The 23,483-nt window shown below is 41.4% G+C and overlaps 1 protein-coding gene across 6 annotated transcripts in view; it reads left to right on the forward strand.

The window, feature by feature from the left end:
- The window catches only part of TRPM3 (transient receptor potential cation channel subfamily M member 3), a 1,089,849-nt gene that overhangs the window by 878,530 nt on the left and 187,836 nt on the right, over nt 1–23,483 (forward strand). For all 6 annotated transcript variants that reach the window (XM_077249054.1, XM_077249055.1, XM_077249056.1 and 3 more), the window contains exons 13-15: nt 11,334–11,474; nt 13,789–13,818; nt 15,333–15,622. In XM_077249054.1, coding sequence (XP_077105169.1) covers nt 11,334–11,474; nt 13,789–13,818; nt 15,333–15,622 — 461 coding nt within the window. The remainder of the gene's footprint in view (nt 1–11,333; nt 11,475–13,788; nt 13,819–15,332; nt 15,623–23,483) is intronic.

Here is a 23,483-nt window from a genome sequence, read left to right on the forward strand (position 1 = left end):
TCAATCAGATTCAAGCATGATCCCATGTCTCTTCTACATGTTCCCAAAGTTGGTGCATACTGGTCGACTCACTTAGGTATGTATACAGTTTTCTGCAACAAGTGCTCAAATGGTTTGAGGTCTGAGGACAGTAGGGGCCAATCCAGCACCTCTACTTCATTGTCATTTATTTGGCAATTTCGGCGAATGCTTCGGGTGTCCTGTTGGAACATTATGTGGTACTTTTCATATGCAGTACTTGTGTGTACGAAGTAACTCGTCTTGTAGGATACTCACATATTGCTCAGCATTGAGACCACCATTGATCCTAGTCAAGTATCAACGCCTTTGGCTGTGAAACAACCCCATATCATTAGGCTCCCTCCATCAAACTTGACTTCCTTCATTTTCTCAAGCCGTTAGCCCCTTTTGCCCTTGTTTCTTCCAGACCCTTTTTCACCCATCAGAGCCTAGTCTATTGACTTTCCTCTCATTGCTCAAAATAACCCATTTCCAATCTTCTACTGTCCACTTTTCTAATGATGATATTGAAGTCGAGGCTTCTTCACCTTTTTTCAGGCTACCACTCCAGACATGTGTAATGTACATCACATGGTGCTTGCATAGACATCTGTGATCTCTCTATTACGAAGCATACGAGCCACCTCAACTGCCGTGTTTGTCACACCAGGACTGATAGACCTTGTGATGAGCCAACTGCAATATTTTGCCTGGATGTCCACCTCTTGGCTTTTGAATGGATGGACAGACGTATTTTGTATTCTTCCAACTGTCATGGCAATCACATGATGCAGTTTGGCAATTTTATTGGCTGAAAGACTGCTGTCAATGAGCTGAATGATGATGCTGTTTCTCTTTTCTTGGGAAATCTTCATTGCTGCTCCTCGGTTCAAACCAGTGACCTTTTACTTGGAATCAACCTAATAACGCATTGAGCTATTTGGGAATGTGAGAACAGGTTGTAATTTGTAGTACACAGGAAGAAAAATATTTTTCCACCACCAGGAGCAAAACAGTAACAATGCAGTGGAACGACAAGAATCTGCATAACTAATCATATGCTAAATAGTTGGAAGTCAAATTTATGTATGAGACAGGCAAGACGATTGTCTATAAAATGATGCTAGTCTCATGTCTGAAGCAGAAGTGGATGGTGAGATATGGAGCCTGAAAGTCAAAAGTTCAAAACATTGTTACCCTTTTGCTCATCACTGTATCAGCAGTGAAGATACCATATACTGTACATAAGTATATACAAGCATCCAGCAATGAATAAACTGTACACAGAATATGTATCAGCAGTGAAGAAACTTTATAAATAAGTATATACAAGTGTCCAACAATGAATGAATGGTACATAAATACAAATATCAGCAGTTAAGAAACTGTATACATAGGTACTGTATGTATCAGAATCCAGCAAAAAACAAACCATACACATAAATATTTATCAGCAAAAGAGTAGTACGCATAAGTATATACCAGCATTCATTAATTAATAAACCATATACATAAACAAATATTAATATATCTATACAATTAGATGAAGAAATATTTGGACAATGACCGAGTCTTCGTGATATGGGCTCTGTATGCAACTGTGTTGGATTTAAAATGAAGCAACTGAGAAGATAGGGCTGGAGAAGGCATAGTTAGTGTAGGCCCGAACATGACAGTGGTTTGTAAGTAGTAGGCTAGGTAAGGTTTAAAGGGAACCTGTCACCACGTTTTTGGAAGATGGGATAAAAATAGCGTTAAATAGGGGCAGAGGTGGGCGTTACATTAGTGTGTGTGTTATGCGTTTATTACCCACCTAAGTTGCCGAAATAACTTTGCAAAGTCTCCGTTTTCGCCTGTCAATCAGGCTGGTCAGGTCGCATGGGCGTTGTCTTCCCCCAGATTTGGCGTAGTTTTCCGTTGGTGGCGTAGTGGTGTGCGCATGCCCAAAGTCCGGAATCCTCTTCCAGGGGATTTAAAAGAGCGCGCTGTTCGTTATTGCATTGGTGATCGGTGGGCGCGGCCATCTTCCTTTGGCCGCGCGTGCGCAGAAGCGGCGCTCTGCTGGCCGCGGCTTCAGGAAAATGGCCGCCGCGATATCCATCTGCGCACGCGCGGCATCCCGCGGCCATTTTCCTGAAGCCGCGGCCAGCAGAGCGCCGCTTCTGCGCACGCGCGGCCAAAGGAAGATGGCCGCGCCCACCGATCACCAATGCAATAACGAACACCGCGCTATTTTAAATCCCCTGGAAGAGGATTCCGGACTTTGGGCATGCGCACACCACTACGCCACCAACGGAAAACTACGCCAAATCTGGGTGAAGACACCACGCCCATGTGACCTGACCAGCCTGATTGACAGGCGAAAACGGAGACTTTGCAAAGTTATTTCGGCAACTTAGGTGGGTAATAAACGCATAACACACACACTAATGTAACGCCCACCTCTGCCCCTATTTAACGCTATTTTTATCCCATCTTCCAAAAACGTGGTGACAGGTTCCCTTTAACTAATGGTTTGGCACATATGTCAGAGGGTCAGTTAGAAGGGGTGAATCAAAGGTCAGGTGACATTAAGTGGGGGGCTCCAAGTCAGAATTGGGTAAGGTTATAGGATGTGGAGTAAGGTTTTAGAATGTGGAGTACCTTTTAAGAAGAGGATCCAGGGGGTGAGACTGCCTGCATTTCACAATACAGGACCAGTAAACATCCAAGACGTGTTCCAGGACCGACACCATGGACCCAGACGTGATGGGATCACTGAAGGAAGCAGCAGAGAAGCATGGGCACGAGTGGCTGCACGAGCAGCTGAAATCTTTAATGGGCAAGCTCCGATATCCACTGCGCCCTCCTGCCAGGCACCGTCAACTGCCAGAACGCCAAAGCCGTGACCTCCCACAGCGATCTATGAGGATGAGTAGCCTGTTACCACCCACAGCAGCGTCCGGACCGGGTAAGTGCTTCCAGATCGAGTAGCCGGCGCAAGTAATCCAGACAGGAGAGTGTGTGAGAGAGGCAAGAGTTCCAGTACTGGGCAATAATGTGGCTCAGCACCAGGAAGCGTCATGGGCCACAGCCATGGGCCGAAGGATCTGGGATCAGAGCTAGAAGAGAGGTCAAGGTGCGGGAGAGCGTTCGCCTCTGCCCCTCAGGTTTCCAGCATCACCCCTCCTGCAGTCTTCACCAGGAACAATGGCCACTGCTTCTCGCATTACTCCTCAGGCAGCAAGGAGGCACTGGAAGAAGAGCTCAACCATTGCCACAGCTCCCCTGCACCATTCCACAGTGGATTAACCCTTTAACATTCGAGGAGCCAGATGACAACCAGGAAGACAACCTCGGGGCAGTGGTGGAGAACAATGGCTGCGTTCCAGCGTGACAGCAATTCTGGCTTCCGCCCACAGTCAGCCTGGTGAGAACCCTCCTATATGTTTGTCCTCATCTATCTCGTCCCATAATTTGTCTAATGCATGAAGTGTAAAAGAGTGTGTGCTGGCCTTAGCTAAAGCAGGTGGTTTGGTTAATGTCCAGGGTTTTGGAGCGTTTCTTGGGCCATTTTTGGCAGGTTTTAGGGATGTAATGTCCCAATTTTCTCCACAGCCGGTAGTGAGCCCGGTTAGTGCTCAGGTATTGAGGTTTGATGGTGAATCATCCACTTTTCAGACATTAGTTATTCGTGCGCTAGCACTTGGGTACGTCAGTTACTGGTATGGTAGGTCTGGCCGTCTCTATGACGGCTTCATCCATGAGTTCTGCAGACCCTGGTATTAGGCTAGATGATGCAGCCTGAGGAGAGGTATATGTATATTTTGATGGCTCGCTAGAGGCCCATCTAAAGCAAGAGACCAGGGAAAAAAATTGGAAGTATGTGGAAATGTTTTCTTTATTCCCCTTGGCAGAATTTAAGATTGACAAAGAGAAGACGGATTAGAGTAAGAAAGAGGAGGAGGAACAAAGGTGGTATAGGTTAATACCCATACCTTTTCAAATTGGCTGCAGGTGTTTGCAATTTTAGCAAGGGTAATAGGGGAAAGGTCCCCCAGAGTTGTTCTGATATATGGATCCTACTGCTGAAGCCTATATGATTCTTTGTGGCTGTGCTTGGTTTCATTACGACAAATAATTTAGGCAGAGAAAGGCTATGAGACCAGGTTTATGGTCCATAAGGATATAGTATTATGGATGAGCCTCGTGGTTATTATTATTATCATTATAGCCCATTCTGCTCCACAGCCTTTTCGCTCGGGCGCCGGGGATTCGACCACAGGATCGACACCTTCAGCCAACCAGAGGCCAGGATGTTGCTGGCAGTTTAACAACAGCCAGTGCTGATATGACACAAGCTGCTGTTTTAAACACGAATGCTCCTTTTGTGGAGGGAATCACACACAGGCAAAACGCTTCAAAAAGGCAAAGGGACGTACCAGTGTCAATAACCAGAAAAGGAGAGACACCAGTGAGAATTGAGGTGATGCTTCCACACCTAAGAGGTTATCCGGATAGATTGTCGGTTGAATTGTTGGAAGATGGTTTTAAGTTTGGTTTTAGGATACCGTTTGTGTCAGATGCGCCATTGTTTCACCCAAAGAACCTTAAGTCTCCATGCCTCCACCCGTCAGTGGTGGAAAAACTGAACGAGGAGGTGGCCCTGGGGTGCATGTTGAGTCCATTTAAGGAATCACCATGGTCTCACCTACTGGTCTCTCCATTCCGGAAAAGAAACCCAACAAGTTTTGCTAAATACATAATTTATTGTACCCGGTGGGTTTATCAGTAAATTATGGGATTAGTAACGATGTATGTGCGTGTCATATGTTTCATTTGATAAGGCAGTTGATTGGTTGCGTAGATTTGGGTGGGAAGCACTTATGACCAAATTTGTGATGGAGGATAATGTCACATTTGGGCCCTTGGTACCCAAATCTGACACTGAAGAGACCTGTTAATCACCTGCAGCAGCTCTGGCAGAAGTTGGCTGTCACGGGCTTACCACGATAGAGAGGAGCTGGAAGACCGCAGCATCTGATTTCTCCTACTCCTGCACTAATTAGAAGTCCTTCACCTTCATATTAAACACTGTAAATTTCTAATTTTTAGCAGTCCAAGGGTTAATCTGCTCAGTTGGGAGCTCCTGGAAGCTTTCCTGAACTAAGGCACTCAGCAGTGCACTGTTAGCCACTACCATCTCCTATATAAACTGGGTCCTGGCTAGCACTCTTCAGAGCAAGCTTATGCTTCATGACAGGAGGTTTTTGGTTGGTGGGTGGTATTTGAGAAGGCGTTTGGTAGATTTATCTGAGACTGTTGCTAAGTTTTGAGTGTGTGATAATTCCCTTTCTTCTCCTACTTTAGTTTAACCCCATCCTCCACTCCCCGGTGTTTACCTCTGTTGTTTATGTCTGTATATTTGTATGATTGGTATTTTCCTTTATCCCTTTTCGTATTACTTTGTTAGTCTGGTTGGTGTAATGTGATGCACTACTACTCCCCTCTTCCCTGGGTGGGGGAAGGGTACAGACTGAGGATGGATTAAGGAGCTAAGGCAAGGTATGTGGCCTCGGCGCCTTCACCATCAGAAGTAATCCAGGTAACAGGGCAAGCTAGGGTGCCCCTAGCATTAGGAACAAGGAAGGAGCCCCTGGTCCTGGGACACCCAACAACAAAGTCGTAAGATTGTCCCATTTACCTGAACCAACTATATTCACATGAATGGAACAATTTTTCAGATGCAGTATTTTCTCCAATAAAATCTGCAGTGTGGGAACTTACACTTAAGCGATGTTTTCATGCATATTGCAGAACATGCAATTAAATAAATTAAAATGCATTAAATTAACGGACCTAAATTATATTGACTGTAAAACATCCACCAGATAGTGAAACTGAAGCTGTTTCATTTCTTCCCAGATGTAATTTGTAGCTTTTACCCTCAGATTTAATTCCTTTCAAATACATTAATAAGGATTTCTACATGCACATCCATTTGTAAGACTGATTGATATTACATACGTCACAAATAGGATCATTCGAGAGCATAGGGTTTTAGCCACCTGGTATACATTTATATAAATTGATAAAAGTGGTTGACTCATAATAAAAGCTGACATAATATTATCCATCCCCATATTTCTGAATATTTCCATTTCTACATTTTGGCAGAGTTGTAGAGCAGGTGTACTTAAAGGTCAGATAAATATTTGTTGACCACATAGTAGTTTCCTAAAGCTTTGTATGTCTCTTACTGTACACCATTAATGTTTGCAGAGAATCTCAGAGGCAGAGATGGCAAGAAATACAGAATAGTATAGAGAACACTGAGCACCATCTTGTGGAAACAGTGCAAACGCACAGTTCTAGTACAAAAAGTACAAAAGTCCTATAACGGACTGATTTTGATACAAACATTATACAACCAATAAGTTTTATACATAAAATCAGGAAAAAAAATATTGCTAACTCTAAAGAATTTTAAACATTTGTCAGTGTATTTGTGCCCAAGCTTTTGTGTAATGTACACTAACTTTATTAATGTTATATTTCATGTAATGTATTATTTATAGTAACTACTCCAAAATGTAAAAATGAGGAGAAAATGGAGTGTGATTAATCTTTTGGCATAAAGTACAATTTATTTATGAATGCGTTTGTAGATTAAAATGTCAGATATTCTAGACAGGTCATAGCTGCCCTAAATGTACAGGTACTTCTCACAAAATTAAAATATCATCAAAAAGTTAATTTATTTCAGTTCTTCAAAACAAAAAGTGAAACTCATATATTATATAGTCATTTCAAACAGAGTGATCTATTTCAAGCGTATAGTTCTGTTAATGTTGATGATTATGGCTTACAGCCACTGAAAACCCAAAAGTCATTATCTCAGTAAATTAGAATACTTTTATAACACTAGCTTGAAAAATGATTTTGAAATCAGAATTGTTGGCCTACTGAATTGTATGTTCAGTAAATGCACCCAATAGTTGATCCGGGCTCCTTTTGTATCAATTACTGCATTATTGCGGCGTGGCATGGAGGCGATCAGACATCTCATGACGGAACATTTGGGAACATGTCTATAAACCTTCTGGATCCAAGGAGGTTTTGGCAGCACCATGGAGATTTGCTAACTCTTCCAGGAATCCTAGAGGTCTCCTTTCTGTCCAGCAGCTGTGGGCAATTATGTTATTGATTTCTGGTAATAGAATCCGCTGGGATGCCAACCTCACCTGAAGCAAGGGCGAATTGGCAAAAAATTGGCATCTGACATTTTATGCTCCTTGGTCAGGATATTTAGATACAGAAAGAAGGAAATAGAAGCAAAACTTATATTTTTGTCTCAGGTATGGGAAAGTCTTCTCGTCATGAATGAACATCATATTCACACAGGGGTTTTTTGTTAAAATACAACTGATAGTTTTGTTCTCTGTATTACTTGTACAGTTCGCTATTGTAGGAACTTGTCCACATATGACAGATATGCTCAATAAAAACATGTCTGATCATTTGTTTTTTGCTGCCCAACCTACCGTTGAATTCCAGTCTATACTGCGAGTTCAACTCAACCAACTTACTAATGTTTCAGTTTCTGTCTGTCCAGTATTATGGACGTACCCCTTCAGAGTTGTCGTTGTGATATTGTGTTGTCTTGTATCAGTACCACAAAGCGCAAAGAGATTTTAAGTTATTTTGCAATAGATTCTCTGTGGTTTGTCAGGATATGACCTCTATGGCCTGACTGAAGATTCATAGTGGAGAGGTAAGCTAGAGCCCAGCTCGCTACTGGGGACCGAATGAGAACAACAGACCTGGTGACATATTCCCTGTTACACAAGTAAGGGAGTGGGATCCCAACAGCAGTCACTCACAGACTATATACAGAGGGCAGAGTAATTGGAGAGTTCCTGCTAAATCCTATGGTAGGATTTCTCAGTTTAATCAATTAGTATGTTCCATTGCAAAGATATTACTTATTAAGGCCAAATACTTAATAAAGAGGTTGGCTGCTTTATTTATCATTTTTTTCATATGTTCTGTAAAGAGGAATATAGACCACTTACTAATATACAGTCATTTAAAGTTTTGCATCATTTTATCATTCCAGTGAGACGCATTCCCTTCTTAGCATTGTTAATTTCCTCTATATCTGTACATAAAAAGGTCATTAATGCTCGGTCATATATTACAGCATATCCTTTAGCAACCTCCATTTAGTGCGTTTCAAAGGAAGTTGCAAATGGATGCTTTGCCTCAAATGATCTTCAATGAAAGGCCATTTTCTGGATGTGAGGGGCAGGCTTTTGGGGAAAAAACTTTGCTAGTAAGAGAACAATTGCGTCTGTACACATAGTCTGCAGGAGATGTTCCGACTTACACTGCAATGTGCTTTTGAGCCCCCATTCACCAGACGGAGGCCAAAAAATGTGTCCTCTCGGCCTCCGTCTGGCAACTATGCACCTATATACCTTTGTTTTATAGGAAAATGTGCACTTTCCTACCCAAAGTGATACTGCAAAGAAACATATATAACACAGTATACATTTCTTTACAATGGGTCCCTATGGTGAACGGGTGCCTCGGATGAACCCACTGACGGGGGCATTTCTTCTCAGCCTATGTGCCTGACAATGGACACAAACATAACATTGACCTAACCTAATAATACAGATGAAAACCTCTTCTCACCATATACTAATGAGATGATTATATTCCCATTGTAATACATATGCAAATATTATTTACATAGTGGCCAACCTGATAAAAGAAGTTTTTCCATTTTTTTAGCTTCTGACATGCAACACAGGAGACATGACCTCCAAAAAAAGTGTTCTAGAACAGATTTTGAAAAGCAGACTTTTCTAATGTGGGTATGAACAGTAGGACCAATTGTATTGTTACCTCAGTGCCAACTGTAGCGACTATTGACAGATAGATTGAACAACATTGCCAGGAGCTGCTATACTGGAAAGAACCTTCTTAACCTTCTAGAAATTACAGTTCACAAGTTCCTCATGTACTATATGGTAATATGTGGTCACTAAGAAATTATCAGTTACTGACAGACCTTTTCATGAAATGTGTATATTAAAATGGATGCCATCTGTATGTACACTAAATGGACAAGTATTGGGACACCCCCACATTACACCTACATCAGTTCTTATGACAGGCTATTCTAAATATATAGGCAGTTATATGGAGTTTATACCTCCTTTGCGTCTATAATAGTTTCCACTCTTTAGGAAGAGTTTCTACAAGATTTTGGAGTGTGCCTGTTGGAATCTTTGCCCATTCATCCAGAAAACATTTGTAAGGTCAGACAGTGATGTTGGGTGACTGGGCTGCTTGGCTTATAAACTTCGTTCTAGTTCTTCCCAAAGGTGTTAGGTTTGAGGTCACGGTTTTGTGAAGGCCAATGAAGTTCTTCCACACCAAACTCACCCAACCATGTCTTATGGACCTTGCTTTGTGCACTTGGGCACAGTAAAGCAGGAATATAAAAGGGCCTTCCCCAAACAAAGGCATATAATTATCCAAAAGGCCTTGTTATGCTTAAGATTTAATATTTCCCTTCAATAAAACTAAGGGGTTTAGGATAACCTTTGAAAAACACTCATGTATTGAAAAAACAATGCAATCAGGCAGGTGACTTCTTCCACACTCACCTATTAGACTTCCAGAAAGAGGTGTGATTTGTCCCACCACAGAACATGTTTCCACTACTCCAGAGTCCAGTGGTTTTGTTATTTACACTACTACATCCAATCTTGGTATCGTGCTTGGTGATGTAAGGCTGAATGCAACTTCTCAGTCATGGAAACTCATGCCATGAAGCTTCTGGTGCACAGTTTTTGTGCTGATGTTAATGGCAGAGGAAAAACTCTATAGTTTTTGAGTAAGCAGAACATTGGTGACTTTTGTACGCTATGGGCCTCAGTACTCAGCAACCCCATTCTGTAACTTAACATGTTGTTCCACTTCATGACAGGGTTGCTTTGGTTCCTAGACACTTCCACTTTCCAATAAATCCACTCATAGTTGATGGTGAAACATTTAGGAGTGAAGAAATTTCATGAACTGACGTTACAGCAGTAGCATCGTATTACAGGAACATACTGTCATGATCCAGGCCTGGGTTTGTTTCATATTATTCTCGCCCCTGTCTGGTCATGTGGGGGTTAACCTTTTTTGCCTCAATTTGGGTTCTGTGTGGCTATTTCAGTCTGCTGTGGCCTGCAGACCAATGTCAGTGATAGTTCATGCTCCCAGGCTAGAGCAGCTGACCCCTTGATACCGTGTTTTGTCCTCTGCCCGTTAACTCTGTTCCCATGACTTCCCTTCCCAGCCACCCTGCTTGTCTTAGTGTTCGCTCCCTGTGCTTGGACCTCTTGGTATGTGATCTGGCTTGTCTTCTGACCTGTTTTACTGTCTCTCATCTCTGTTATCTCTGCTCCCGTCTGGCTCTGACGTCTGGCTTGTATTTGACCACGTGTATTGCTGTGACCTCCTCTGGTACTTCTTTTTCTGACTGTTTCTGACTCGGCCCATCTGACCACTCTTTCGCCACCAGGTGGTGCTTTTGCTGCTGCTCAGTGGTGTTACGCTGTGTGGACAACCTCTCTTCCCTCACCAGCATCCCCTGGTGGAGATTGCTCTATACTCCACTGCAGCAGCATTACACATACTGGTACCAGTGAGCTTTTTAGAAAATCTTATTCTTTCCTAAAAGTAAGAAAGGGAGCCAGAATGGCTAGGGGCTGGATTTTATTAATCTGCGGTAATGAGACTGAATGAAAAACCTAAATTCTATGATTGAGAATAATGTCTCAATACTTTTGTCCATATAGTGCATGTACACATGTAAATAATCTTATGTCTCAACAGCTTTCTTGTGTCATACACAAACAGTATATTAGGAATTTGGAGTACAAGACATGACCAATTATTAGTATAGTATTAGATATGTATTTAATAATTAAATTTGATATTTTGTGTCATTGTAACGCAACATCATTGTCTACAGGAAGCCGTTTAGCTGGTTGACAGCATTCGTAGGCTAGTAAATTGGGTAAAAAGTTGTAAACATCTCTAATGTTCATCCATTACTGCATCTTCTTATTTCATTTATGTCTTCTTTGCAAGCGAGAATATCCAGGTTTCGGTTGGATCTATTTTAAGGTGAATTACATAGCCTAATATATTTCATTTCTTTCCATACGTTTCAATTCACTTACCTAAATGTTTGCTACAATACTTGGTAGTTGTCTCTTTATAAACATTGTTGTCACTCCTGTTTTTTTGTATGTACTTCTCCAGTTTTGTGCATTACTTTTTTACAGGGAAACCTTCCTCCTGACTACAGGATAAGTTTGATTGATATTGGACTTGTCATTGAGTATCTAATGGGAGGAGCGTACCGCTGTAATTACACGAGGAAAAGGTTTCGAACGCTGTATCACAATTTATTTGGACCAAAAAGGGTAAGTTTGTAGTCCAGATATATTTTTAAAATATCTTGTATATTCAGTTTCAGGATTTCTTTTCTGTAACACCTGGTAGGCATTTAACTACCCAAATTTCTTCTCTAATGAAGCATCAATCAGTATAGATCAGGAAATAACATGAAATTCCTTGTAGAATGAATATATACATTTATACAATTGTACTCAAAAGTTTACATAACCCGGCAGAATTTTTGCTTTCTTGACCTTTTTCAGAGAATATGAATGATAACTCCAAAACTTTTTCTCCACTCATGGTTAGTGGTTGGATGAAGCCATTTACTGTCAAACTACTATGTTTTCTCTTTTTAAATCATAATGACAACCCAAAACATACCCCATTTCTTAATACCGTGTATTGCCCCCTCTAACATCAATGACAGCTTGAAGTCTTTTGTGGTAGTTGTGGATGAGGTTCTTTATTTTCTCAGATGGTAAAGCTGCCCACTATTCTTGGCAAGAAGCCTCCAGTTCCCGTAAATTCCTGGGCTGTCTAGCATGAACTGCGCGCTTGAGATCTCTCCAGAGTGGCTCAATGATATTGAGGTCAGGAAACTGAGATGGTCACTCCAGAACCTTCACTTTTTTCTGCTGTAGCCAATGACAGTTCGACGTCGCCTTGTGTTTTGGGTCGTTGTCATGTTGGAACGTCCAAGTACGTCCCATGCGCAGCTTCTGGGCTGATGATTGTAAATTTGCCTCCAGTATTTGCTGATAATGTGCTGCATTCATCTTTCCTTCAACTTTGACTACGATTCCTGTGCCTTTGTAGCTCACACATCCCCAAAATATCAGCGATCCACCTCTGTTCATCACAGGCCTTGTTGACCTCATTCCAAATGTAATGTTTATGGTTGTGGACAAAAGTTCAATTTTGGACTCATCACTCCAAATTACCTTATTCTAGAAGTTTTGAGGCTTGTCTCTATTCTGTTTTGCATATTGTAGGTGAGATACTTTGTGGCATTTGTGCAGTAATCACTTTCTTCTGGCGACAACCATGCAGACCATTTTTCTACAAGTGCCTCCTTATTGTGCATCTTGAAACAGCCACACCGCTGTTTCAAGATTCAAGATGTTCCAACAGTTTTCCTGGCAGTTGTGGACAACATTTTTGTTGGTCTACCTGACTGTGGTTTTGTTTTTACAGAGACCCTGATTTTCCATTTGTTAATCACAGTTTGAACGCTGCTGACAATTCCTTGGATATCTTTTTGTATCCCTTTCCTGTGTTATACAGTTCAACTACATTTTCCCATAGATCGTTGACAATTATTTTGCTTTCCCCATGACTCACAATCCAGAAACGTCAGTGGCTGGGTGAAAGATGCAAAAGTCTGTCTGGATCCCAGAAACTGTTTCCTTTCATTTTCCAAAGGCTTTCTGAAATATAAGAGTAAGAATCTGATTGAGACCTCTTCATTCTTCCTTTGCTCTAGATCTTGGAATGGGTGTCAAATGATTTTCATTGTAAGGTCAACGTTCAACAACATTATCTTTAAAGGGGTTGTCCATGGCTAACATATCGATGACCTGTTTTGTAAGAAAGGTCATAAATATGAGATCAGTGGAAGTTTGAAACCTTACACTCTTACTGGTCAGCTGATATCTGCTCCAGTAGCGACCATATTTAAGAAACCTTTTTAATGCAACATCCTCATCATCATAAACACAGTATGATGCTACATGATCACAGGGACGTATGAACCTTTAACCTTTGAAGCCATCCATAGCTGCTCAGCATTTTAAGATAATAAGCAGTTATAAACTTGCATGAAGCAAAACAGACAGCAAAATATATTGTGAAAGCAGCATATCTCTGTGTGAAACAAATATCAGATTTCCAGTTGCTAAAAACAATTTTGCCCTTGAGACACAAGGGAGTAAGGAAATCAGAAGACACCATAAGTCACTTGTCTCCATCTCCTTTTACAGAAATAAATCAGTCTCCCCCAACTCCCAATCCACATTAACACCTTATGATTACCTTGTTTTAGCTGTTTTATGAGAACATTAAATCTTTTATCAGACTCCTGACACACAGCTCCACCTGCCCCCTCTCCGGTTATTAACTTTAGGCTACCTTTTACTACTTTTTCTCATGAGCAAAACTACATTCACACTCTGCATGTTGGTTAATTTATCAATAACCTCAATTATCAGTGACCTTACTTATGCTTTTAATAAATGGAAAAAAACCATGTATACAATGAACGTACTATTGTAATGTAATTGTATAATATGTAGATAATATACTTTGTATTCATACAATTCATGTGCTGTTTCCTAACAGCCAAAAGCCCTGAAGCTCCTAGGGATGGAGGTAAGTTTCTACTTTCCTTTGGATTCTTGCATGAAACCATGAATACTTTGCTAATTACATTTTTGGGTAGTTTGTGCCATCGGAAGAAACGGGAAAAAAACGATGGTTTAATTAGATGTAGAATCTGTCACGTTTCTTCACAATGGGGACAAAGACTAACAAAATTTAACGAACACTCGAACAAGATGGGAATTTATATGCAATCTTGTATTTGCAGATGGAAAAAATTAATTGTAAAATATATATTTGATTCTCTTGAAACCTCACATTGAGGAGAGGATAGATATATGCTTTATGACCTTTTGAAATACTTTGTTATTATCACTGACTGCCCACAATGCCTAAAGGGGTTGTCCACTACATTTTTCTTGACTTAAAGGGCACCCATGGGAGTATTTATCTACCAGCTCACCACCATTGTACCCCATTATTGCCTAGGTCCTCTTAGTGTTCTCTTCTAGCAGGAGACATCACATCATCATTCATATTCTTTCTGAGCCTGAAGAGAAAGATTGTGAAGGCTGCAGCCAATCAGTGGGATGACACTGATTTGTTGCAGTGGTCACATGACATCCCTCACCAGAAGAGGAAGGCAGAAGACCGGTGGGGAACACCGGCAACAGAATGGCATTGGTCTACTAAGTGAAGTTATGTTCTTTTTTGGTTTCTTTACCCCCATGAACCCATTTTAGGACAAAATAAGTAGAGGACATCCATTTTAAAAACAACACCAAGCTTCCATTCCTAAACTGTGCCTAATTTTAAATCAAGCCCAGGGATTAAAGGACCAAACATGAATACCTTGTTGTTTTATTTTGCCAGCAGTCCCAATTTACAGAGACTGTCAGATCTCCTACTTTGCACTGAGGACTGGCAACACCCTGAAACACGTGTCTGCAAATGGAGTTTTTGGTTTGGCTCCTTATCCTAAGTCATGTGGCAAGGCTCATTAAAGGGTCGGCTTCCAGGATTGCTACTTCCAATAGGTGGTGCCAGTTATAAAGTCCTCTTTCTTCAGAAAAGGCTATTTGTATATTAGAATTCTTGTAAACATTTTTGTCAAATTCAAGCCTTTAATTATTTGAAAAAGGACATGGTGACATATCTGCCCTCCAAGAGAACACTACACTTACGGTGCTAATGATATACTACCGATAGTATCATTTGCATCAGCATTAATCATTATTATTCAACCTTGTACTTATTATTATATAACCATTAATATCCTAATTAACTTTGTTAGTCTATTTATGCAAATTAAAGTTGCTTAAGATATGGTAAGATATATGGTAACTCTTGGAGGTAGCAAGGCCCAGCACATAGAGTGCATTCAGCTCTGTAAAATGGGCAGGTAGGGATTCCATTTTTTGCTATACAAACTGTGTGCACAAATGCATAGATCTTAGAAGAGAGTTTTATTCACTAGGCGTAAATGAAAAAAGTGAAACAATGGGTAGAATGTTTTCTATGTATGCAACTGCAATCCATGCAACTAATCATGATGTGTATAACAGGATGACATACCAATGAGACGAGGAAGAAAGACAACCAAGAAGAGAGAAGAAGAAGTGGACATTGACTTGGATGATCCAGAAATAAACCATTTCCCCTTCCCTTTCCATGAGCTGATGTTATGGGCGGTTTTAATGAAGAGGCAGAAGATGGCTTTGTTCTTCTGGCAGCATGGAGAAGAGGCAATGGCCAAAGCCCTAGTAGCATGCAAGCTTTGCAAAGCCATGGCACATGAAGCATCTGAGAACGATATGGTGGAAGACATATCACAGGAGCTGAATCACAACTCCAGGTTGATATTGTGAAGAAATATTGAATTGATATTGTTATATTTCTAGCATATCTAAAGTTATATAAAATCTCAGTAGCAGTAGGGTACATGTTCAGGCTGGTGCATTTACTGTATGTGCTATAGTTCAACCTTGTGTGTTCTGTTATCATGCAGATCATATATGGGACAGTAATGTTTCCCTAACCAGAACTGAAGAGTTAGTTTTTGCTAGCTTTTCTATCCATGATATAATATTATTACTTTTTAAATAAAAGGACAAATATACCATTGATGTAAGGATCTAACAGACCTACCTAAAGGGGTTTACCTTTGGGGACATTTTGTTTTACTTAAATGACATGTATTTTGGGCTAAAGAATGAGTTTTGAGCAATAACCAATTTTGCTACTGGGTTTCATTATAATTTTGTACCATATCACTTTTGCAGGCTTTTTGTTTCCCTGCATATTCAACTTCAAAGGGATGGTCTAAGGGCAAAGTAAATTTCAGTCCAGATTCCTACCTATTTAGTGCCATAATATAAACTATTTTCTAGTATACTTGCATTAAAAATTCCCCATCCTCCCCTAACTACACTATCTAACTGCTTTACTATTGTTTCTATTTCCTTTTTGATGACGCTTCGTTTGTGAATCCCAGTGCATGCTGGGACACTCAAATTAAGCGTCATCAGGGGGCAGAGGCTACAGTCACTACTGCAGCCTCTGCACCCTCCCTGATACGAAGCGCCATCTGTGTCACTCATTTTAGGGACTGGATTAGTCCCTGCGCGATGTGCACTGTGCAATATGCACACAGACTGTGCACTCTCTGTTGCCAGCTAACATCAGTAGAAAAAAGCCGGCAACAGAGCAGTGTCAGAAAACCTGGCGTGCAGGGACCAGTGACATCACTTGCAGAAGCAAGGCTGGTCTCTGAGTTACTGCTGATCTGAGCATGCGAGACAGTGAACTGTCATTGTGCACATCACACATCACGCAAGGATCATCCCAACTGCTGAAACGAGTATCACCAATGATGTTTTCTTCCAGGGAGAGGGCAGAGGCTTTGGCAGTAACCGCAGCCTCTGCGCCCTGATGACACTTCATTTAACTATCCCAACATGCATAGGGATTCTCAAACGAAGAGACATCAAAAAGGAATTAGGGAAGAAAAATAGAAAAATGGTTAGATAGTGTAGTTAAGGAATGATAGGGAATTTTTAATTCAAGAATATTAGAAAATATTTTAGATTATAACAATAAATAAATAGGTATTTAGGATGAAAATTACTTTGGCCTGCAGACCACCGCTTTAATGTAGTATGTATAAATCAGCTGGGAGGAGCTCAGTAAAAGATAGATAAAAGAGTTACAAGCAAGCAATAGTGGCATGGTAAGTACCTCCCTATCCCTACGCACACCCCCATAGTCAATAGCAGTGCCTCAGGTGCCCAGCAAGCATCAGCAACTTTAATCAGATTAAGCCTAGGCAACCCACTGCCAACTGCACTACCCGGAAATTAGTTTGTCATCAGCTGCTGAGCTCTACATAGCAGCCGAGATGGCCAAACCCTCAGTGTAATCATTAATTCTGAGCACTGCCATGATGGCCTATGTAGAGTGCAGCAGCATGACAAAGACATCTCAAATTTATGTGCTCTGTGTTGGCTGCCATTTAATTACTTCAAGCTCCCTGCCTTCAGATGAATCATACATCAAGAGGAACTCAGAGGTGTGGCTGGCTGACCATTCATCTTGATGTTTGATTTGTCTGGAAGTAGGGTGAGTTAAGCCAGTACAGATTGACTGCAGGGTTCACATGACATAAAAATGTGATGCAAGCCCTGAGAGAGCAAGTCGACACCTCTGGAATAGCGCCAGCACCAGAGATGAGTATAAAAATTGTTATTTTACTTGGGACAAACATGCTTGAAGGAGATGGGGTTGTCCGAGTAGTGGGACAATGAGCATTTTAAAAATGGGAAATGGGTTTATAGAATGGGAAAAATTTTCTGTATGTAGAACTTATTCTTCCGTGCTAAAAACTGGGACAAAACAGAATCCAAACGGGCTGCACGGTAATAATAAGGGCCCTTATGCTTCCTGCTTCCGTTTGTAGAACTGATGTAACTGTATACTTTAGCATATGAATTCCATTTGCTTTTCTAAATGGAACAGACAAATTGAATGTACTGTAATAAGGGTTGAGTGAATGTGCTCGGTGATATACTCAGATATCACTCAAGTGATCTGGGTCCTTGAATGTGCTCGGCACTTAATGAGCATTGGCTGGTGCTCAGATTTGGAGCTTGAATCCCCGCCCTGAATGTTTGGCGTCTGTTACACAGCCAATAAGCATGCAGGGATTGCCTGCCAGTCACTAAAATGCCATAGTTATCTTGGTATTGGCATTACATCAGAGGCCATTACACAGCTCAGGGAGAGTCCTGATTGGAGGGAGAGAGCAGTTATCCAAGCCTGTTTAACTAATCAGAGTCCTCTAGTGTTGATACTGGTGCTGATGCTGAACCATCATGCTAATAGTCCTTCTAATGGCTAATCTTGTGCTTTGCTGTTTGTATCAGATACATTCTGCATTTAACCTAGGGACAGCTGCAGGAGCAGGGAAAGTGGCAGATTATAGTATCTAGGTAGGGCTTAGGGCTTTGCAGTCTGTTGCTAAATATAGAGCTGCTGCACTTGACCACATTCTTTTTTTGGGGGGTGAAAAAATGTATTATATTGTCATCCATAGAGTATTGTGTGCGTTGTGCTACATTATGGTGGAATGGTGGTATATAACACTCCCAAAAAAACATTCAAAAATTTTTCTGGATTCAATTAGTCATCCATAGAGTATTATGTGCTTTTTTGCATGTCAGTGGTATATAGCACTCAAAAAAAGTTCAAAAATATTTATGGATTGAATTAGTAATCCAGGAAGTATTATGTGCTTTGTGTTAGATGGCAAAATCCTGTGCGATTCCCGAGGGAGAGACCGGATAAATATCAGATCTAGACCAAGCTGACACGACAGCAGAGGTAGCAGGTGCCTGTGGTCTGGAACTGTTCGCTTTTCCATAACCACCAAGGCCTGAACCCAGGTCACAGCCTTCACTGCTAGGGTTCTTGCTGACTGCAGATGGGAGAGACAGGATCCAGCAACTAGTGAATGGACTGCGGGGCCTATGCTGGTTGGAAGACAGAAAGAGGCAAGCCAGGATCAAGACTGGAGACATGCTAAAGGGCCCGCTAGCCGCAAGTTACCAAGAGTTCGCATCCCCGGGGGAGCTGGGGAGTTTATTACATATGACAGGCAGCAAAGATGGGGGTCCATAGAAGAGTTTGGGACCTGTCAAATTCATCAAATCTCATTCAACCAGCGGATAGTAGAGACTAAACACTTGCCTCGAAGGCTGCAAGAGCTGAGAGCTGGAACCAGGGTCATATTCCTCAAAATGGAGGCGCAACATCACTGGTATGCAGTTGGTGTCATCCGAAAAGGAAGGGAGCAGAATGAATCCTTCTTGCGAAATGAACTGGCCTGGGAGAGGTTCCTTGAGGTGGCTCGAGACAGAGCTACCACCCCAGAGAGATCAGACTTTCCTTGGGGTTCCTCACCTCCTACATGGGAGCAGGCAAAGGTGCAGGTGACACGGGGTTGCCGCCCATTTCTATATGTCGGGGGCTCTGGCACTACTAAAAAGCTGGGTCACTTACAGCCCAGGCACCTAAGAATCGGGCTCCAGGAAGGAGGTGGAGTCAGTACCCCCAGCTTCCCGAGGAAGAAGAAGCGGACACCTGAAGAGGATTACTGTATTACCCACCTTATAATCATTTCCTGGCTTTACACTTTGTGCAAAGCCTTTGAGTGTAGGAGTACATCAACTACACTTTCAAAATATTTACGTAAAAAAAAATTCTGGATTGAATTTATCATCCATAGAGTACTACCTGTTTTGTGTTACATTATCATAGCATCTAAAACAAACAAAAAAGTTCAAACATTTTTTCTGGGTTCAATTAGTGATCCATACCGTTTAACAGGCTTTGAGTGAAATTACGGTGATTTAAAATTTAAAAAAAAGCTTGGCCTGGTACAGTTTACAAAATATTTTTGTTCCAAAAATTGACTGTCATGCATACTGTATAACCTGCTTTGGGTGAAATTTCATTCATTTGAAATAAAAAACAAAATTGGCTTGCTACAGGTGTACAAATTTGGCTGTTGAAAAGACTATTGACATATATACTGTAGAACATGCTTTATGTGAAATTTTGTTGGTTTGAAATAAAAATCAAAATTGGCCTGCTACAGGTCTACAAATTTGGTTGTTCAAAAATTGGCTATTGTCATACATACTGTAGAACATGCTTTATGTGAAATTTCGCTGGTTTGACATAAAAACCAAAATTGGCCTGCTACATGTGTACTAATTTGGTTGTTCAAAAATTAATTGACATATATATTGTAGAACTTGGTTTCTGTGAAATTTTGTTGTTTTGAAATAAAAAAAAAATTGACCTGCTACAGGTATACAAATTTGGTTGCTCAAAAATTGTCTATTGTCATATACACTGGGAACGGAATTTTTTTCACATTAATGTATACTCTGCACCCCATTTTTACTGGAATAAAACAGAAATGTAGTAATTTTTGCAAATTTAATCAAAAAGAAAAACTGAAAAATCACATGGTCATAAGTATTTAGAACCTTTGCTCGGACACTCATATTTAAGTCACATGCTGTCCTTTTCCTTGTGTTCTTCCATGAGAGAGATGGTTCTACTCCTTGATTGGAGTCCAGTTGTGTATAATTAAACTGATAGGACTTGATTTGGAAAGGCACACACCTGTCTATATAAGACCTCACAGCTCACAGTGCATGTCAGACCAAATGAGAATCATGAGGTCAAAGGAACTGGCCAAGGAGCTCAGAGACAGAGTTGTGGCAAGGCACAGATCTGGCCAAGGTTACAACAGAATTTCAGAGCCTTGGTGAGAGAGATAAAGAAGAACCCTAAGATCACTGTGGCTGAGCTCCAGAGATACAGTAGGGAGATGAGAGAAAGATCCACAAAGTCTTCTATCACTGCAGCCCTCCACCAGTCAGGACTTTATGGAAGAGTGCCCCAACGGAAGCCTCTCCTCAGTGCAAGACATATGAAAGCCCGCATAGTTTGCTACAAAACACATGAAGGACTCCCAAATTATGAGAAATATGATTCTGTGGTCTGATGAGAGGAAGACAGACCTTTTTGGTGATAATTCTAAGAGGTATGTGTGGAGAAAACCAGGCACTGCTCATCACCTGCCCAATACAATCCCAACAGTGAAACATGGTGGTGGCAGCATCATGCTATGGGTTTTTTTTCAGCTGCAGGGACAGGATGACTGGTTGTCATTGATGGAATCATGAATGCGGCCAAGTTCAGAGATATTCTGGATGAAAACCTCTTCCAGAGTGCTCTGGACCTCAGACTTGGCCAAAGGTTCACCTTCCAACAATACAATGACCCTAAGAACATAGCTAAAATAACAAAAGAGTGGCTTCAGAACAACTCTGTGACCATTCTTGACTGGTCCAGCCAGAGCCCTGACCTAAACCCAATTGAGCATCTCTGGAGAGACCTGAAAAAGGCTGTCCACCAACGTTTACCATCCAACCTGACGGAACTGGAGAGGAAAAATGGCAGAGGATCCTCAAATCCAGGTGTGAAAAACTTGTTGCATCTTTACCAAAAAGACTCATGGCTGTACTAGCTCGAAAGGGTGCTTCTACTCAATACTGAACAAAGGGTCCGAATACTTATGACCATGTAATATTTTAGTTTTTAATAAATTTGCAAAAATTACTATATTTCTGTTTTTTTTCAGTCAAGATAGGGTGCGGGGTGTACATTAATGAGAAAAAAATGAACTTTTTTGAATTAACAAATGGCTGCAATGAAACAAAGAGTGAAAAATGTAAAGGGGTATGAATACTTTCCGCACCCACTGTATACTATAGAACTTGATTTGTGTGAAGTTTTGCTGATTTGAAATAAAAACAATTAGCCTGCTACAGGTGTACAAGTTTGGTTGTTCAATAATTGACTATTGTCATATATACTTAAAACTCAAATAGGAATACCCATTAACAAAACATAATGCAATAGGGCACATCTCAGAATAACTGACATAAATCAAACGGCAAGAGAGTATATTTAGCCCATAAAATTACTTTTAATTAATAGTATTTAAAAACAGAAAATTACAAATAGAATCAACACAGAAGCTAAAGCAGATGCTGCTGTCCTCAAGGCAGAGACATTATTCACTTATACACATAATGGAAACACTCACAAGTTTAAGTACTAATTCAGCTGATGTTGCTTAACCATATAAATCTATCATTCTAGGATACACTTTTCCCACTATAGTCAGTAGGTAGGCAACAAATTAGTCAAAATGTTTAAGAATAAAACTTACATGAAATGACCAGTACAGTGTGTGTTGTCTCCGCTGCCCCAATGCACGTTTCGATGTTATCTTCATCAGGAGGCGTGTGGCACGTGGCACTTTAATTGGTTAGGCAATTTCAGCTGAATTAGTGCTTAAACTTGCTGGCCTTCCCTACCCTCTCCTGCTCTTCCTCATCCTCGATTTCCAATGTGCTATCTCAGAGCACTCTGTCCACACATCAGCTGGAAGCTCTGCAGCACTGCCTCAGCAAAGCGGCAATAGGTTCTGCTGAAGCTGATATGTCTAGGAGACAAAACGGACACCGCAGCAGAGTTATTGAAAGGAATAACAGACCAGAAAGATCTGTGGCTCTTGCCGCTGAACCTACAGCCACGTGTGATAATGGCCAACCTGGTAGCAGCTGTGATGCTTGACAAGCTCACACAAGTACCATGGTTTGCCCACATACTCAATTTGACAGTTCAGCGGGTTCTGAAAATTTAGCCAGATTTGCCAGAGCTTCTGGTCAAGGCATGCCACGTCAGCACCCATTTCCACTAGTCAGCTACAGCTGCCACTGCTCTGGCAGTACTGCAGCAGTGCATGGAAGTGCCAGCTCACCGACATCACCATGCATTGGAACTGAACACTGCACATGCTGGCAAGGCTTTGTGAGCAGCAGAGGCCAGTTGTGGAATACCAGCTCCAACCTGCCCATTGGTATACTGGTCAGCCTCCACACATAACAACTGAAGAGTGGGAATAGATGTCTGACTTTTGTGCAGTTCTCTAAAACTTTGAGGACTTCACAAAGATGGAGAGCGGTGATGACGCCATCATCAGCAGCGATCCCCCTCCTGTGCCTATTTAAACAGTCGCTACTGACAATTAAACACGAAGCTTTGCATGCGGACCAGGTAGTGCAACAGAGGCTAGTACCCACACAAGCTTCGTCCCGTCTCTCCTACATGGATGGGCTGAGGAGGAAGAGATGGAGGAGGAGATGGAGAGAAGTCATCATGTTATAGACAGGGAAGTGTTGGATCAAGGAACCTTGGCGCATATGGCAGACTTTACATACCGCTGTCGTTCCCATAACCCACATGTTTCATTCATCAAAAAAGAGTACTGGTTGCTTACCCTGCTAAACCCACTCGACAAGGAGAACCTTGCATCTCTCCCTCCTGAGGCGGAGAGGTCTACTAAAATAGTGCTATACCAGAAGGCCATTGTGCAAAATATGTTGAAAAAATTCCATCAGACAACGCTAGCTGCAGGGAGCAAGCTTCCTTGCCCAACCAAGGAAGAGAGGCAAGGGAAAATTTCCTACTGCGCTCCCGCTGACATCAGTTAGGTGAAGTGAGTTCACTGACTGTGAACTCCCAGTACCTGTCTGAGGGCACCGCAAGCAGAAGAACTTTCTCACGTTCGTGAT

Source organism: Ranitomeya variabilis, chromosome 1 (genome assembly GCF_051348905.1).
Source record: "Ranitomeya variabilis isolate aRanVar5 chromosome 1, aRanVar5.hap1, whole genome shotgun sequence".
In the NCBI taxonomy this organism is placed as follows: Eukaryota; Metazoa; Chordata; class Amphibia; order Anura; family Dendrobatidae; genus Ranitomeya; species Ranitomeya variabilis.